Source organism: Perna viridis, chromosome 5, assembly GCF_037379345.1.
Source record: "Perna viridis isolate PV_CMFRI_1.1 ecotype Kerala chromosome 5, ASM3737934v1, whole genome shotgun sequence".
NCBI lineage: Eukaryota > Metazoa > Mollusca > Bivalvia > Mytilida > Mytilidae > Perna > Perna viridis.
Window position 1 is genome coordinate 16,588,005 of NC_142449.1, and position 17,929 is coordinate 16,605,933.

The following is a 17,929-nucleotide window of genomic DNA, read 5'->3' on the forward strand; positions in this document are numbered from 1 at the left end:
TAATTTGTTATTAGTTATCAACATCGTACTCATTACACTTACAATGAGGTGTAGATTTGGTCTCAGATACACAGAGGGAATCGCCCTAAGGGGCCAGGCAATATTTGTCACCAGGATGGGACCGGTACAAATGGGTATTGAACTGTATGTTTTTCTTCATAAACCAAAATAAATAAATAAATAAATACAAATAAAAAATAAAAAATAAAAAATATATAAAATATATAAAATAAAATAAATTAAAAAACACAGGTACATCCTTCCTTTTACAGCCATGTGAGAAATCCATTTCGTAACCAGTGGCAGATGAAATATGCAATGTTTGTGACCTCACAATTAAACATTTTATGACATCGTGTAAATTCAAAAGAAATTTATCAAGCACAGTTTTCTAAATTAGTGTAATAATCAGAAAATTAATTATAAAAGTTTGAAAAAGAATCATAAACTCCTAGAAAATAAAAGACTCGTAAATCTCAGATACCCTCACTGGCCTCAGGTAAGATATTAATGTCCGCTATGTTGGCAGAGTCTTGTTATAGAACTTGAAATCTTACTCTTAGGTGTCTTAGATTTCTCTGTCTTGCATTCTCAGCGGTGTTAGATTCTTAATATCTCTGAAAGCTAGGCCTGGGGCCATTACCATTTAAGAGATTATATTTTTAAATAGCCTGCGGGGTTCTCCATGGATTAAAATTTGACCATTGAGTAAAATTTTATGACACAATGTTTGCTCACCCGGATGCATTCAAGATATAACAATTTTTCATTTTATTGTTTATGGGTTTTATTATTAATTATGATATTCATAAATATATAGTATAGAGAAAATCCCACTCCACATAAAACATTTAATAATTTCTCCATGTTACGGTAAGTGGGATTTTGGCTATACATGTACTATATATAAAACACTTGAATGCATGTGTATTAAAATTGATCATTTATTTTTTTATTATATTGAAAGAAATATGGCAAAGTTGTAACATTCATAGTAGTAAACTTATTTAACAAATACACATAATGCATTACTTATAATTTAAATGGGAATATTATTTAAAAAAATGGTGTAGTGTAAAGAAATACATACATGTATTTAATTCAAGTTGTCAACTTTCCTTCCATCTGTGGCAACATACCTTCAGCACATGCGTATGGAGTGCTCATATCACAATTCATACGTTATGCCAGAGCTTGCCGAGACTACGCAGACTTTTTGTATCGCGCTAGAATTCTAACAAATAGGCTTCTGGGGCGGAGTTGTGTTGCTACAAGATTGAAGTCATCACTACAAAAGTTTTATGGCCGTCATCATGAACTCGTGGATCGTTACGGTGTATCCATCTACGCCATGAAAACTGATTTGTTCAACGTGTCATAGTTTTTCTTTCCTATTTCGTCTACTCCGTACTTGACTTTTTATGAGCAACTCGGTTGGTGTTTCTAGAAAAGCAGAGGACGCTTACCCTACCGGTGCACCGTGTCTATATTCCAGTTTTTAGTGGAGTCCGAGTTGCTCATTTACTTTAGTTACTTCATATGTATGATTTTAGTTACTCTATGGTCTTGGTTGTGTATGTCTGTTTTTCATGTCTGGTTTTTGTCCCTGGATTACATTCTTTTGATTACCGCTACAACCTTGGTTCCCTTGATTACTCTTTAATAAGTATACCTATATTATTTTCTTGTGACCTATTTCTTTTCTTATACATATTGCTATAAATTTCCAATATACAAAACAAAATGTTTTTCGGATGGGGTTGGTCTGGGATTTTATTTTTACTTCCAGTTAAACGTTCAGGTGATCCAGAATGTGCTACTAATAGCATTTAATCAAAAAGTGGTTTATATAAAAATATAAACATCTTAATGTCCCAAATGGGACAAAGGTTACAGAATGCTCTTTTATTTTCATCTAAAGTGTTTTAGCAAGTATCAAATGGAATAAACATTGTTTCGGGAATTCTTTACGTTCCTTAATTAAGTTTCCTTATGTTGAAATGCTTTAACATTCAACCTTTGCATTTAAAAAAAGCCACGTGTAGTTGGCCAAAAAATGACCTACCTTTAATCATTGTCACTTTTGATCGCCTCACAATAGATATTTTCATCTGACTGACACCTTCCTTAAAATTAATTTGTGGGATAACTTATTAAGAATCTTATCGACATTATCATAATTATCTTCAGATTGGCTTCGGTCGTAAATTTGGCATTATTTATTGCATGGCTTATATTATCTGAGTCAGTAATTGATGAGTTTCTCTGGCATAGAATAGTTGTAGGCCCAATATGGTAACTAAAAGTTGATCATGGCAGACGGCAATTTAACCATGGCACTGATGTTTTTTTAACATGGCGGCCCACCTTGCTTATACTCTGAGCCAGTGGTCATTTCCTCTAATTAGACACATATGAAGTGGCATGTATATTGTTTTATTTTAAAATTAAAATTACAAAATATGACTTAATCAAGACCATTCATTAAAGAACATCTAATACAAACTATATATAAGAACAGCTATAAAATAAAATTTTTCAGTATTTCCAGGGAAATATTCAGACATAAAAAGGGCATTCAAAGTGATAAAACCTCAAAACACTATGATTACCAAGTGCTAAAAATTAAATACTCTTCAAATACCATGTTGAATGAATATCTGTATGTCTTTCTGCAAAAAGAAAAGAAAACTAAAATTGCTGTTTTGAATCTATAATGTAATGTGTAATGTAATGCGTGACATCATCAAAATTGATTAATGGTAATAGTCATGCAAACATTATAAAATGGTAGTGTAATGCATTGCATTGTTGTGTAATTGACCCCTAGACCTGAAAAAAACCTTGTCCCAAATCACTTAAACATACGTCTTGGCAGTCACTGGTTTTCAAGCTGAATTTTATTAAAATTTAGAAATACGTACAACAAATGTATATTTTCAATTAAAGTACATGTTTATGTAGTTTTAATTTTCAAGATGTATGGGAAAATGTATAAATTTCAAAATGTTTGGAAATAGGTAAGCAAAAATATCAACTGTTATTTTTACATATACTGGTTAAGGAGTGGTTCTTGCAAGGAAGAAATTCTCGCCTAACAAGTTTTATATTTTTTTAAATGTTCATGCTGGACAACTAATATAATCTCATTATGAGAAATGATATTTATTTCTAATTATGAGAAGTCAAGAAGAGCTCTCATGTCGTGACAAGGTCATGAACTGGTTCCTTGTTACCTGCAAGACTCCCGCCATGCTGCTTACTCGAGATCAATTCTGGTGGAAGAGGAAATAACTTAATGACATATGATGTCGTTGGTTATTTAGGAAGTGAGTTGCAACTCCATTTAACGTTTTTAGATAGTATATAAAAATTGATGTGTATCATGTTTAGATAAAGAACAAAAACAAAAAAAAACAAAACAAAACAAAAACAAAAAACAAAAAAACAAAAACCAAAAAAACAAAAAAAACAAAAAAAAAAGAAACAAACAAACAAACAAACAAAAAACAAAAAACAAAACAAAACAAACAAAATGCATAGACACCTTTCTTATTTTCCATTTTTCAAATACCTCTACAGTTCTATTTTAGGCAAATGAATTTTTTTATATTAATTTAACTTTTTGTTCTTTTTAGTTTAAATAATTAAGCCGTCTTGGATATAAAAGTCGGGTAGAACATTTTTTTAGAAGTAAGTGTCCGTTTTCTAAATACTCACGGACATCATCTGTCATAGATTCATTTTCTTTTCCACCGGACATGTTCTACCTTTTCTTGTATTCAAAAACTCAGTTCTATGTTTGGTAATGCCATGTCTGTGAGAATAAAAGCTGGTTTTTTAGCGTTTACCATCCCGAACTTCAATGATGTGTTTGACACTATTGGTGAAAATAAACTAACCTTTAGTTGTATGTACAGCCTGAGGAAAATCAGTGTGAGTGTTGAATTGTTGTGTAATGTGACAGAGTAATCCAGGGTACCACGATTCTGGCGGAAAACAAACGATCGATCTTTAAGTGTAGATCAAGATATGAGGCAGACTTTACCGTATCTGTAGTATCCTTTATCTCAAGTTCATTGGGGTAGATGCGATGTATCAAATTCCCGAAACTGACCAGCGCAAGCGTGGCTCACGATGAATGGAACGATCCAAAATAACTGTTAACAAATGACAAAATGTGTTTTTTAGGAAAAAAAACAGCCGGAACCAAATATGATCTTGAGTGAGAGTAAACTCAGTGGGAGAGGGTGTCGCAAAAAAGTTGGTTCCAGGATTAATGCAGCTTCAAATTTACAAATGCACAAAAAATTAAAAAAAAATTAAAAAAAAAACACAAAAAAAACTACGGACAGAGGCAGCCTGGATTCGTGTAATTATTATGTATAGTACCGACAAACGGTATTAATCACTTCAATTTCAATTTGTAGAATGCCGATCATACAAAGACACATTTGTTAATTTCTTTTATATGTATGAGGCTGCAAACAGTATTTCTGAAAATGGGTTTTCAGCTTTGGAACCAAAGGTATTTGTTATATTAATCTCCTGTGTCAGTATATTTTTTAATTTAGATGGGTATTGGCTACATTATTACCTCGTTTCAACCCTTCAACATTGCTGAAAACAATTTCTTAAAAAGTAAATGTTTATAACAAAAGAGGTTTTGACGTCGTAGGGGAAAATTTGAAAATTGCCATTGGACTAGCTACAGAAGAATTTATAGTTGGTGACTTGAAGGGATTAGGAAAGACGTGAAGGGATTAGGAAAGACTTGAAGGGATTAGGAAAGACGTGAAGGGATTAGGAAAGATTTTAAAATGTACAGTTATATATTAGTTGTTAGACATCTATCTCGATCATATATTATATTAGATGTCATTAACAGAAAGGCCTTGTTGCAGTTCGTCTTTTGCATGTATATATATTTCATTCTTTTCCGGTCAGATCATTTTTATTAAGTTTGTTTGTTTGTGATGTCCTCTACGCCAAGTGTTCTTGACCTCAACCTTTTCTTTTGTTTCAAAGTACAAAATATTATTGATGTTTTTCAATACTATATTTTGTGTTGATGACTCTTTATTAAAAATCATTTCCCAGACGATTGGTTAACGTGATTTAATGGAATTTGTTCATCATTGAAGACTGTGTGGTGACCTGTAGAAGTTTATTTATTCGTTGTTTGGTATTTAGTGGACGAACTTTTGATTGCCGCGTTGTACTCAATATTCTACATTGTTTATCAACCTGTTGGTTGATCGTTTTTTTTTAAACCGGATGTATACATTATCAGCAATTGTGTAAAAACAATATGAACACCCCCTTACCTAAGTACATTTTGTTATTTGTTAACAGTTATGTGTAGATTATAGCACTGAACTGTCTAAATCGGGTAATCTGATTTGATGTTAGCCGATTACCAGACTGACTTGTACATCCCCGACATTGGTGTTTTGAAACTTTTTGAAATCTCATTCAGAAGGAGGTTTGGAAGGTTATGGAAAGCTAATCAGATTTTAAAACCAGGAAAAATCAATTTTTCAATCAAAGAAGTACATAGGTAATAAAAGTCGATGTCAAACAAAACAAAACAAAAAAACAAAAACAAAAAAAGAAGCAAAAACAAAAAATCAAAACAAAACAAACCAAAACAAAACAAACAAACATACGAAAACAAACAAACGAAAACCAACAAAAAGCGAAACAAAACGAAAACAAACAAAAAATATACAAACAAAAACCTAAACAAACATTTACAAGTTTACCACATTTTAGAAAATAAATTTGAATAGGATTGTGCATTTTAAGTTTTAACTGATATTGTATATGAAAACATTAGCCATGTTTATATATGATCCGATTGTTTTCTTCTTAATAATTTATACATGTACGCTGCATTATCAAATGTCGTTATTAGGTCATTCTCTGAATAACTACAGCTCCCTATTGGAACGTTCCTTTTGTTGATTGAATGTAGGTCAATATAAATTATATATATGTATTACATTACATTCGAACATGCACACGTTTTATTTACAATACATGTACTTCCCCGTTTTGGTTACACATTATGTATACAGGCCAATCCAAAGCACTGAGCAATAGAGCTGAAAATATCCAAATTAAAAACCAGGAAGAAATTCTGTATGAATATTTATTGTTTTGGCCACATTATTGCTGAATATTGGTGTGTTTTGTTTTACTTTTGGACTACTTAGTTTGAAGCGTCTACGATTATTGAAAATAATTATTCTTTTTTCGTTTCAATACCCATTTCGAAAGAAATAATCTCTAATTCAGTCACGGATTTGTCATTTCACTTCATTCATAGGATTATTCGCATTATTTTGATTTTTTAAAAATTATTTATAGAAGTAACATAAAGATGATATGGTTGGTATGCATGCTGATGGTGTTTGGGTCTGGTTTTAGCTCGACAAGGAATGTACATGAGATGGAACAAGATGATGACAAAACCTACGGCTCAGTTGTTCTGTGTGGTAAATATGTCCTAATTATATTAAAAAAAAACCGATTATACTAATTAAGAAAATTTGATATGATGTACCAGTATTTCAAGAAGCAACTTCTCATCGACAGCATTCGGGTCAAATACATGGGAAGATGTATAAAACAATCCAAAAATTAATTGCGTGCCAGAAGTACTAACTACCAAAATTTCAAAATACAAGAGCGGAATCCAGGGCTAAGAGGTTCTACAACGTGTAATATAAGGGTTTCTAGGGAATTTTTAGTTTGTAATACTGCAAATTTCTATAAATGTCACGACAAAGTATAAAGATTATCGGTCGTGAAAAAATTACTCATACTTCCGCAATGTCGATTAATAAAGTTAAAGGTATCTTTTGATTTTCATCTGATACGTTAACGAAGACTATCAAATCTAGATATAAAAACCTGGTCTTGTTTTCAAAACATGGTAAAATTGTTGCTACAGATGCGATGTATATTACAAACAAAGGCATCTTATTTATTGTGTAAGCTTAGTCGAGCAATATATACAAACCAGTAAAAGACTATACATGAGAATGATTAAAAAAGCAATTAAGTAGCATTTCACCAAAGAATTATGCAAAATGTGATTCATGGTTGGATAGATATATTTATTTTTGATATTTTGTTTAAAATGTCATAGTAAACAGAATTAAAGTAACGCATGGATTTTCATATAACCCTTGTTCATAGAAGATAGATTTAAAAAGATTGTACTGTAGAATTCAAAATTAAGGAAGATAACTCTGTAAGAGTAATCAAGTGAACCAAGGTTATAGCGGTAATCAAAAGAATGTAATCCAGGGACAAAGACCAGACATGGAAAACAGACACTCACAACAAAGAACACAAAGTAACTAAAATCATACATACAAAGTAACAAAATCAAATAAGCAATTCGGACACCACTGTAAAGTGGAAGCATGGACGAAGTGCACCGGTTGGATGAGCGTTCTCTGCTTTTCTAGAAACACCCGCCGAGTTATAAAAGTCAAGTCCGGGGTAGACAAACGAGAAAAGAAAAACTATGACCCGTTGAATAAATCAATTTTCATGGTGCAGATGGATACACCATAACAATCCACGAGTTCATGATGATTACTATAAAACTTCTCTAGTGATGACTTCAATCTTGTGGCAACATAACCCTGTTCCAGAAGCCTATTTGTTATAGTTTTAGCGCGATGCAAAAAGGTCTGCGTAGTTTCGAACACTAAAATATGACAGAAACGTTTGGATTTTTCATGTGGGTTATCTCCTAAGAGCAGGCAGATTGAAAAGTAAACTTAATTATTTATTGTGACAATATTGCAACATATCTTTAGTAATGAAAAAAGGTCAGATTATATTGTAAGTAATTTTATTCCTACATTTCTGTTCTTTGTCTTTTGTTATTAGATAAAAATGCTTACTATGTAAACGGAACATGGACGCCAAAAAATATGAAAATAAGTGGCATAATTACTGGGAATGTGGATCTTATATTCAGTAAGTATCTATTCATAAAAAAATTATTCATAATAAACCTGAATTGTGAACAAAATCTGAAAGCATGGATCTTAGACTTCGGTACGGTTAGAATCCTGGTTTATTGGAGTGGCTAATTGTTTTTGTATTGTTAAGAGTAGTTTGACAGGATAATTAGCAATACAAGAGATTCAAAAGAGGTGTAAACACTGGTCGAAACAACGCCATAATATCAACAATACAATAAATGAGGAGTTAACCCTGGACAAAACCACGCTACAATATTATTAAGACAACGAATTAGGAGTAAACCCTGGACAAAAACAACGCTACAATATCAATAATGTTACAAACGATGAGTAAACCCGGAAAAAACAATGCTACAATATCATTGAGACAACAAGTGAGAAGTAACCTCTGGACAAATAACGCTACAATATCAAAAACACAATAAACGAGGAGTACACCCTGGACAAAACGACGCTACAATATAAAACAAGGCACACACAAAGATAAACCTTGAAAAAAAATCAACGCTACAATATCATGAATGCATCAAACGATGAGTACACCCTGGATAAAACAGATAAAACAACGCTACAATATCAGAAATACAACAATTGATGAGTAAACCCTGGACAAATCAACGCTAAATATCAAAACAACACCAAACGAAGAAGAAATCATACAAAACAAAAGAAACGTACTTTATATTATACATAGGACAATTAATAACTGTGAGGCAAGTGCCCGGACTGGTCAGCCATTTTTTTCCTTCTGGAAAAAAACCTAACCTTGCTGCTCGTTAAAATTTAACTGTAATCTACATACACTGTACATCCAAGTAGTCCAATAAAATAAGTTTTTTTTTTAATTTACCATATTCAATAACCTTAGTACATTCGATTTTCTTGTATACATATGAATCAAAAGCTTTACAAAAAAAACCACTGGCCATAGATGAATGGAAAGTAAACAATACGGGAGAGAGTCAAAGGTTTCATCTATTTTTTTTTTATGAAAGTATGTATTTAAATACGACATTCATAGCTGGTGTCTATTTGGGAGGTTCATATGATTGATATAATTACTGAATGAGTGTTCTCGGACAGTTAGTCCTATTACCAGCAAAATTGAGATTTATTCTTTATCACTGTGTCTGCAATAGATATAAGAAAACGAGTTGCGATGTATTTTCTTTTCATTGTAATGTGGAAATACTTAAACTTCTGTATTTTAATTGAGTTAAAACGTGTTTGGTATACGTATTTTTTAGACGCAGGTTTTGTTAGTGGAAAATTAGAAGTAGAATGGTATATAAAGGTAAAAGAAAAAGACCCTTGGATACTTTCTGTCGGTTTCTCCCAAAATTATAAATGTTCCACACTTCAGCAAACTCTTGAGTCATCCAATTTAGATATCATAAGGAAGCCAAAGAAATGCCCCTACAAAAAGGGGGGTAAGTAGTTGTATAGTCAAGTCAAGTGCCGGAATCTGTTAGAATCAAGCTTGAAAAAAAATAATGAACTATGTTAAGGAAAAAATCATGAAAATGTGACAATGTATGCATATTGCTTATGGTCTGTTGAAAATGAATCGACGGTTCATTTTTGTTAGAAGTATCAAAGGCTGCAGAAAAGCGAGTTCAACGTTACAATAGAATTAGATGAGGAAAGAGAGTTATCTCCCTTTGATAATGAAATTGGAATGAATTTCATATACGAATTACTGACACTTAAAATGTTATGCCATTTCCGTATTTCAGATAATATTTTGAATGAGATTTCATGGAAGGATTTGAATGATTTTCTCCCATGATTCATCCACTGAGAATAGCACTTGATTCATCCTACAAAAAAGCTTTCATATTACACTCCAATTGAATGATTATAATATTCATTTGATCAATTGCTTTTCAACATATTTAGAATATAGAGATCTGAATGAGTCTAATCATTAGGTTTTACTTTATTTATACCACAGTCTGTGTAATACCATCAATACCATCAACCTCAATACCTGCTAATAATGTTATTTGTAGCATAAACTACTTGAAATACGTTTTTTTTTTTCATCCTGAAAATTGATTATACCACAGCAATTTAGACACAGGTATAACAACCACCCCCTCCCCCCAAAAAAAAACAAAAAAACAAAAAAAAAACATGCAACCGACAATGTTTTTACGTGTATAAAAGTGTGCTGTGAAATACCACGACCTGTTAGTGTCTGTTGAACTGATATTGAATTTTGATAATAACCATAAGTTACTACATTATTTTGTAGACCGTGTGACATTCTCCTTTGAGTATGAAACTTTCGATGACGTTACATCTGTAAGTGTACACTCTTTCCAATAAAGTTGTTAACACTGTTAATGATTGTAAGATCGTTCTAGGACATGTCCTCTCTGTTTGCACGAAATGTATACATTTGTGACACAAGTTAACCAACACAAAGTACACAGCAACAAGTGGACACAATTATATTTCATTTCCAGCCTCTTGCTTCTCATGTATATTAAATCATATCATAGTGTAATCAAGGGAACCAAGATTCCAGTGGAAATCAGAAGAATCCAATCCTGGGACAAGGACCAGACCTTGAAAACAGACACACACAACAAAGAACATAAACTAATCAAAAAAATAAATACAAAGTCACAAAAGTAAATAAGCAACTTGGAATCCACTAAAACCGGGAGCATGGACCATGTGCACCGGTAGGAAAAGCGTTTTCTGCTTTTCTACATGCACCCACCGAAATTGTCTTGCTGAAGTTAGGATTATAATATTACATTTGCGATTAAAACTTATGCTCAGTATACCAGGGGAATATACTCACAAATAATAGTAGAAACATTAAACAGCTCTTTATTGAAGCTGAAATCATTTTTATTATTCTACGATATAATAAGAAAAATATTCTTTTTTGGCAGGGTTATAATTTGTTCCACACAAAGTTGACTAATAGTACTGGGCACGTGTATGTTTGCATGAATGCTACAGTCTATGTGGAGGCTCCTGACGACTGGAAATAAAACAGTTTGATGATCTTAATCATTTAACTATTCATTTTAAAGTTCCAGAGTGTATTTTTGATATAGTTCGCTTCACTCATATTACACAATTTCTCCTTGTTTTGTCTTGTTTGTACGTTCAAAGTATTTTGTTTCATATATATTAAATTGGATAGTGTTCTTATAAATAGCGGAATAATATGTATATTGAATGAATTCATGCTATAGATGTTCAATACAAGAAGATTCCCAGAAATACAATCATCATCAATTTTCGAGAGGAAAAATTACGGAAAATTTGATCACTTGGATAATCTAGTGGCACGAAGAACTACTGTTTACATTAACCACTGATTACATTACTAAATAAATTTGCAATATACCTGAAAAAAAAAAAACAGGCTAAAGACATTTTGGTCAAAAATCTGTATTGATATCTTGATTGATTGATTGATTGTTGGGGTTTAACTTCCAGTGCGCCCTGGACCGCCCGACCAGCTAGGCTATATAGGCTGGATATCAAGATTATTCTATGATGTTGTAGGGTATTCTTGGCCATTTCTATGGACCCAAAACATAAGTTTGCATAATTATCAAAATACAAACTAGTTGGTAGGGGAAGTTACATGTAAATTGACAATAAAAAATGCATTTCATAGGGCATTTTTAATAGTTTATATATATTATTGTATTATTGGGGGTTGGGAGTGGAGTATATATATTCACTTCCCAAAATTCACAAAGTTAACAACCCAGGTGGACCTATAGTCTCTGCTAACGGCCATCCAACAGAGAAAATTTCGGAATTCGTGGACTTTCATCTACGTCCACATGTTGAAAAACTTCCATCATTTATAAAAGATACGACTGATTACTTACAGAAGATGCAGGCTCTGAATACCCTTCCACCAAACACCACTCTGGTCACTATGGACGTTACATCTCTCTATACCAACATTCCTCACTCTGATGGTATCGAGGCTTGCAGAGAAGTATGGGACTCTCGGGAGGTCAAAGTTCCACCTACTGATTGCCTAGTCACTTTGCTCACAATGGTTTTTAAAAAGAACAATTTTACTTTTAATGGAGACCATTACTTACAAATAAATGGCAAATCTATGGGTACCAAAATGGCTCCGTTTTTTTGCCAATATTTTCATGGGAAAATTTGAAAAAGAACTACTTGAATCCTCTATAGAAAAGCCTCTGTCCTGGTATAGGTTTATTGACGACGTGGATATGAAGTGGACACATGACGAAGAAGAACTAAACAATTTTATCGCTCGTGCCAACAATCAACATCTTTTAATTAAGTTCACTCACGAAACATCTGCTACTAGCATCTCGTTCCTCGATACCTCCAGCACCTTATCGGGGGGGGGGGGGGGGGGGGGAGCGCTCCACGGACCTATACTCAAAACCAACTGACACACACCAATATCTTATGCCTAAGAGCTGTCATCCATCTCACCTGACTAAGAGTATAACATTCAGTCAAGCGCTTAGGCTAAGACGCATTTGTTCAAATGACGAACCCTTAAAGAAACGTCTAGGTCAACTGAAGAACAATTTAAGAAGAAGGGGATATAGATACAAGACCATCAATGAAGGGTTCCAAAAAATTCACAATATCCCAAGAAGTGGTTTGTTACAATACAAGGCAAAGAAAAAATGTAAAAGAACCCCTTGTGTTCCAACATACCACCCCTGCCTTAAAAACAGCCACAACACCCTTCGTGAGCACTGGGCCTCTGTCGAGAGAAACTCAACATTATCCAAAGTCTTTCCCGAACCACCTATGATTGCTTTCAGACAGCCAGACAGTTTGCGTAGTCTACTTGTGAGGGCTGAAATATCTAAGCCCAACTTGACTCCAGGCGAGAGTCGCTCCTGTGGTGACAAAAGGTGTAAATGTTGCAACCAAATGCACCAATCGTCATCATTCACCAGCACAGTCACGGGGAAACGCTACAAAATATTTTGCAACGTGCACTGCAAGAGTGCTAATGTAATATATTTGCTCCACTGTCCCATCTGTGGCCTTCAATATGTTGGTGAATCTAAACAGCCTTTTCACAAGCGCTTGAACGGACACAGAAGCGACCTAACAAAAAAAACCTTTACTCCCAGTGAGTCAACACTTCAGATTACCTAACCACTGCTTCGATGATTTCAACAAAATGAAAATCTCCATCGTGGAACAAAACACGATCTGGAGCGATCTACAGAGAGTGAAGCGGGAGGGATTTTGGATAAAAGAACTCCGTGTTTTACACCCACATTGAATTAACAAAAAACATTAAGTTCTTCTAATTCTGTATAGTTTCTTATTTTTATAGTTCAGTATTCAAGATCAACACACAACGTGTGTCTATAGCACAATGTTCAAGATCTTTGTTACTGTCGGTAAAATTTTATACGTCACAGGTATTCACCTGATTAGGTAGTGAGTTGTGTTCACAGACCATTTACTTTCATACACACTCAGTTTATTTAAGGCACTGAAGAAGATCATTTGTTGACTGAAAATTTTGCCCATTATATACTTTATTATAGTGTGTTAACATCTTTATCGGTATCGTTGTACAATCCTTTAGACTTATATATATCTAACCTAATAATTTTCCATAATATAAATTGAATCATTTACAAAAACTACTACTTAGGTTTTTTTAACGTCCTTGACTGCTCTTACGAGTCTCTCATAGGGTATTTGAAAACTGCTTTATAAAAAAAGTTATTTTTGAATTTAAAATTTATATTTAAATTGAAATATTGACATCATGTGGGTGGCTGTCACACATATTTCAGTCCTAATTCTACAATTGACATATTTTCACACAACAATTCTGATTTCTATTATGATGTGAAATGATTATAATACATGTTAGTATGAAGAATGTCTATGTTGATATAATGTGGATGACTGTGGCATATGCATTTCTTTCAAACTTCTTAAAAACAGATATAATTACTGCAAAATGTATAAGTGAGAACTCTTTTGATTACGTTTAGATTAAAATTTTATTTTATAGCATACCCTAGTTTAAAAATAAAATAAAATTTATGTTTAATCAAGTGTGTCACGTTTTAAAACTTCCGGCAATCTGAATTCATTTTTAAATTTAAAAAAAATAATTTTAGAAGCATCACACATATTTCGAATAAAGTATGAACATTTTGCTATATTCTTTTCACAATTTTTGCGAAACACGAAAAACCGTAACTTTGTTGATAGGAATGAAATTAATCAAAAAGTTCATGGCGAATGAAAATACTTCGGAAAAAATAATGCGAATCAATATTTTGTGGATTTAAATTTCTTTTTTTAACCATAGAAACGTCAAAAGCTACGATGATACGTTAGTACCAGAAAGGTTTAAAATCATATTTGATAACGGTTGTTTAAAAAAAAAGAGATGGAAATTACAACGTCAACGTCAACAACGCCTCCTGTGACCAATCACGTGACTCCCGTAGTAAAAGATTCTGATAGTTTTAGACTTTTTTAAATATTTGAGATGTAAGTGTAGCTTTTTTATTCATCAGTATAGTGTTCCAAATGCATATGCAAAATTGGAGAAAAAAAATCGCGAACTTTAAGGTATGAATCACGATAATAGTTGTTCAAAAGTAAACTTTTAAACGAGTATTTTATATGGCTAATGGCAAACATTCCAATCAAAATGATATTGAAAACATTTCAATAAATCTCTGGAAATCATATTTGAATTCACCTAGTAAGAGAAAAATGGTGATATAAATAAGCTGTATATACCAGATTTAAAAACTTATTTATAGTATGGAAATCCTGAATTGAATCTAAGATACGACGCAATTAGTTTGGAAAAATCAATCAGGCGATTGGAGAAGGAAATAAGGGAGAATTAATGTTTGACAAACAAAATGACGTATGGATGGGTATCCTTATTTCCACAAAATACATTTCAAAGCGATTGTAATCAATTTCAAACTTAATAATGCCTTTGTGTCATATTGATAAATATACTTCTTTCGAAAACTTACCAGATTTCTTATAATCTTACTGCATGTGCTGTTGCGGTAACGAGGAAGTTCTTCTGCCTTCTTATAGGCTCTTACAACATTATATAACACAGGTATTTTCATATTATCAAAGAAAATTTTAAAACGAATTATCTTTAAAAGACCTTTTTTTTTAAATTAAAAAGTAACTATCAAATTACCTTTCTTACCGGGTTGGAATGGATTTTGTAATTTGTTTACACTACAAATGTAAGTTAGCATTAGTAGAAGTTTCGTCAAGAATTTAAATAAAAATGAAATTATCATCGTCATTTTGTGCTGTAAACAAATGATCACAGTGAATTGTTTTTATTTGATTTCAAGCTTCGTTTTAATTTTTTTTATCGTGAATCGGCAAAATGACATTGACATTGAGTCAACGGCTGATTGTTAGTTAGTGATGTTATAATAAATAAAAATTGCCAGCTCTTCTGTTTCAGAAGCTAATCACTTTATGCATTGTTTTTTTCCTGTCTAAATACCAAAGACCTTTAGTGATTAATTATATTTAGTTAGGCTTGAACACTATTTTGTTCATTAAGAAGTGCAATATTGCTTCAAAACACTATATTTCGTTCCATTTGCAGCGTAAGTAAAGCATGGGAAATTACAATTAACTCAATAGAAACAGCTGGAGTGAGTCAATGTTTAAATTCAGACAAGTTTAAGTATTTCTCGAAATAACTCTTCATTCATTGTCTATTTCAAGGGTATTGATTTATCATTTAGCTGCTAATGGAACTATATTTTTTGTGGTTATAAGTCATAAACAAATACATGATTTATCAAAGTGTACATAGTTTAAAGAAAGTTGATAATTTGTCCCTTTAATCATTTTACTGATGTTCTGTGGGTATATTCTTCATGAGAATTAACAATGAATGGCCTTGATGGATGTATCGATTTGTTTATTAGAAGAAGGTATTAAATTAATTTAAACTTATTTTAAATCACACATTGAACATATGTACTGTGTACAGGCTGCAAACTGAATAATTTTCGTTAATTTCAGCCGACAAGATCTGGCATTAAGAATAATCCTCTTTTAGATTGCTTAATATGAGATTAACCCCACAGTGTACAACGAAAGGTATTATACATTATTAGCCGATCAAATGTTCTCGTTCAATAGATCAGGTTTAGATGCATTTTGGATTTAGACATAGTTTCGATGGAATCGGTGATCGAGATACATTTTGGAGGAAATTTGATAAAGAACAAAACATTGAGCAAACATAACAACGACTAATGAAAGTGGTTGTAATTGGTGGGTACTTTTCCATGCTAGTTGAACGGTTTAAAGATGGATGTAGTGTTCTAATATCACTCGTAAAAAAAACCAGTAAATTGTAAACATGAGTTATTCAATGCCTGTTAAAAAAGTGTCAATGCGTCCGTTTTTAGTGGACTTTCAGAAGGCAAGATCACCCAAAGTTACTTTCGAATCATTACCAAGATCACGAGATTTAAATGTCTTAAATAGTGTAAAGCAGCATTATCAACAACATGGATTTAATAATAGAGACAAGACAATTCCGAGTTTCAGAAAGCCTGCAAAATCTGTAAAGAATAACTATAGTTTTAGCAATGATACAGGAGCAGAATATCTAAGGATGTCAAAATTAAGTACACATTTAGATCTTCCTCTAGATGATGAAGATAATGACTTAAATTATACCCCATATGATTACAGCGATCTTGATGATGACTTTTATGATCAAAGACCACAAACATCGTACCTCAATGTTCCATATGCTGGTAGAAATAGGGCATTAGAGAGTATAGCAGAATGTAGAACTCCGACACCATCCTCCTCTTCGTCACGTGGCGGTGACGTATCACCAGAGTTCAGACACAATCAAATCCTTGATGTTACGCATCAAAATATTAAGCAGGATTCTGAAGAGGATGTTCAAAGTGCTGCGACATGGGTTTCTAAATTAACAACTCTGCCAAGAATAAGAGATGACAAAATGATAATTCCAGTCAAGGTCAAACCAACTCTTAGCCTACGACCAAACGAACGACTACCAAGTATTGACAACGCAAGCAGCCGGTTAGAAACAGCAGAAACATTCCTTGTTCATTCTAGATTCATGTCTGGACTCAGCAGAGCTGATTCTGTCGAAAGCATCCGAACGCCTTCGACGTCAAGACATTTACTATGGTCACGTGGGTCAATAATGTCTGATGGTGGATTTCCAAAAATACGTCCCGATACCAATATGACAAAGCATTCCTTCTTATCTGAACCAACGCCGGTAGTCAGTGAGTCTCCAGATAAAATTAAAACGACAAAAAAGAAAAGACGGAAGCAAAGAAGGAAAGCTGCAACAAAAGTATATGTTCCTTTCCAGTCTTTCATACAAAGCGTGAATGGAAAAGAAAGTGACAAATCGAAAACTTTTATAAAAAGTGCAAATTTCACATTGTATTTTCCTTCAATTCACAAAAAGTGTGTCATTTCGCCAGTGTCAAAGGAGAATAAACCAAGAGACAGGTACAAAAGACAGTCAAGTACATAGTCTTTGGTAAATAACAAGTTAGCAAGATAACTTTATTCATGTGTTTTTATGAAACAAAGTTTGCAATTGTTTTTCACTCACAAATCATTTGTTTTGTTAAGTTAGTGATGATATCAAATATCACAATATTGTATATCTTGTTTTGGTTTTTTTCTATATGTGTTTACTTGTTTGTTTTCATTTTTTTTCAAAAGACATATGTTCTCCTTTTAGGTGTTGTTACAAAGGTTTTCGCGGTATTGATGAATTCTTAAAAAAAAACAGGAATAAATTTGTTCCTAGGATTGATGGGTGATCGAGATTCATAGCAAGTTGACCTGTATTATTCATGATTCATAAAACTTCCTTTCAAATAAAATTT

General features: G+C 32.7%; 2 protein-coding genes and 2 long non-coding RNA genes across 8 annotated transcripts; 2 read left to right on the forward strand and 2 right to left on the reverse strand.

Moving 5' to 3' along the window:
• Positions 1-2,531: 2,531 nt before the first annotated feature.
• LOC148616269 (uncharacterized) lies at positions 2,532-15,188 on the reverse strand. Of its 2 annotated transcripts, XR_015922137.1 has the most exons (3): positions 15,026-15,188; positions 3,903-3,989; positions 2,541-2,672 (listed from the first exon to the last, which is right to left on the reverse strand). It is a non-coding gene; the product is annotated as an uncharacterized LOC148616269 (long non-coding RNA). The 2 variants fall into 2 exon arrangements; XR_015922138.1 differs by lacking the exons at positions 3,903-3,989; positions 15,026-15,188 and adding an exon at positions 3,721-3,857 and having other exon boundaries at positions 2,532-2,672.
• LOC148616270 (uncharacterized) lies at positions 3,983-11,119 on the forward strand. Of its 3 annotated transcripts, none has more exons than XM_088583161.1 (6): positions 3,983-4,528; positions 6,373-6,500; positions 7,912-8,001; positions 9,257-9,439; positions 10,267-10,316; positions 10,919-11,119. In XM_088583161.1, exons 1-6 carry the CDS (start codon positions 4,476-4,478, stop codon positions 11,018-11,020), a joined length of 606 nt encoding a protein of 201 aa, XP_088439287.1. In that variant the 5' UTR covers positions 3,983-4,475; the 3' UTR covers positions 11,021-11,119. The 3 variants fall into 3 exon arrangements, with proteins under 3 accessions (XP_088439287.1, XP_088439286.1, XP_088439288.1); XM_088583160.1 differs by lacking the exon at positions 3,983-4,528 and adding an exon at positions 6,056-6,144; XM_088583162.1 differs by lacking the exon at positions 3,983-4,528 and adding an exon at positions 6,102-6,187.
• Positions 4,943-14,773, reverse strand: LOC148616271 (uncharacterized). The gene is made up of 2 exons (XR_015922141.1): positions 11,879-14,773; positions 4,943-11,382 (listed from the first exon to the last, which is right to left on the reverse strand). It is a non-coding gene; the product is annotated as an uncharacterized LOC148616271 (long non-coding RNA).
• LOC148616272 (uncharacterized) lies at positions 14,974-17,701 on the forward strand. 2 transcript variants are annotated; one of them, XM_088583156.1, is made up of 2 exons: positions 14,974-15,117; positions 16,056-17,701. In XM_088583156.1, exon 2 carries the CDS (start codon positions 16,399-16,401, stop codon positions 17,566-17,568), a length of 1,170 nt encoding a protein of 389 aa, XP_088439282.1. In that variant the 5' UTR covers positions 14,974-15,117; positions 16,056-16,398; the 3' UTR covers positions 17,569-17,701. The 2 variants fall into 2 exon arrangements, with proteins under 2 accessions (XP_088439282.1, XP_088439281.1); XM_088583155.1 differs by lacking the exon at positions 14,974-15,117 and adding an exon at positions 15,158-15,253.
• Positions 17,702-17,929: the final 228 nt, after the last annotated feature.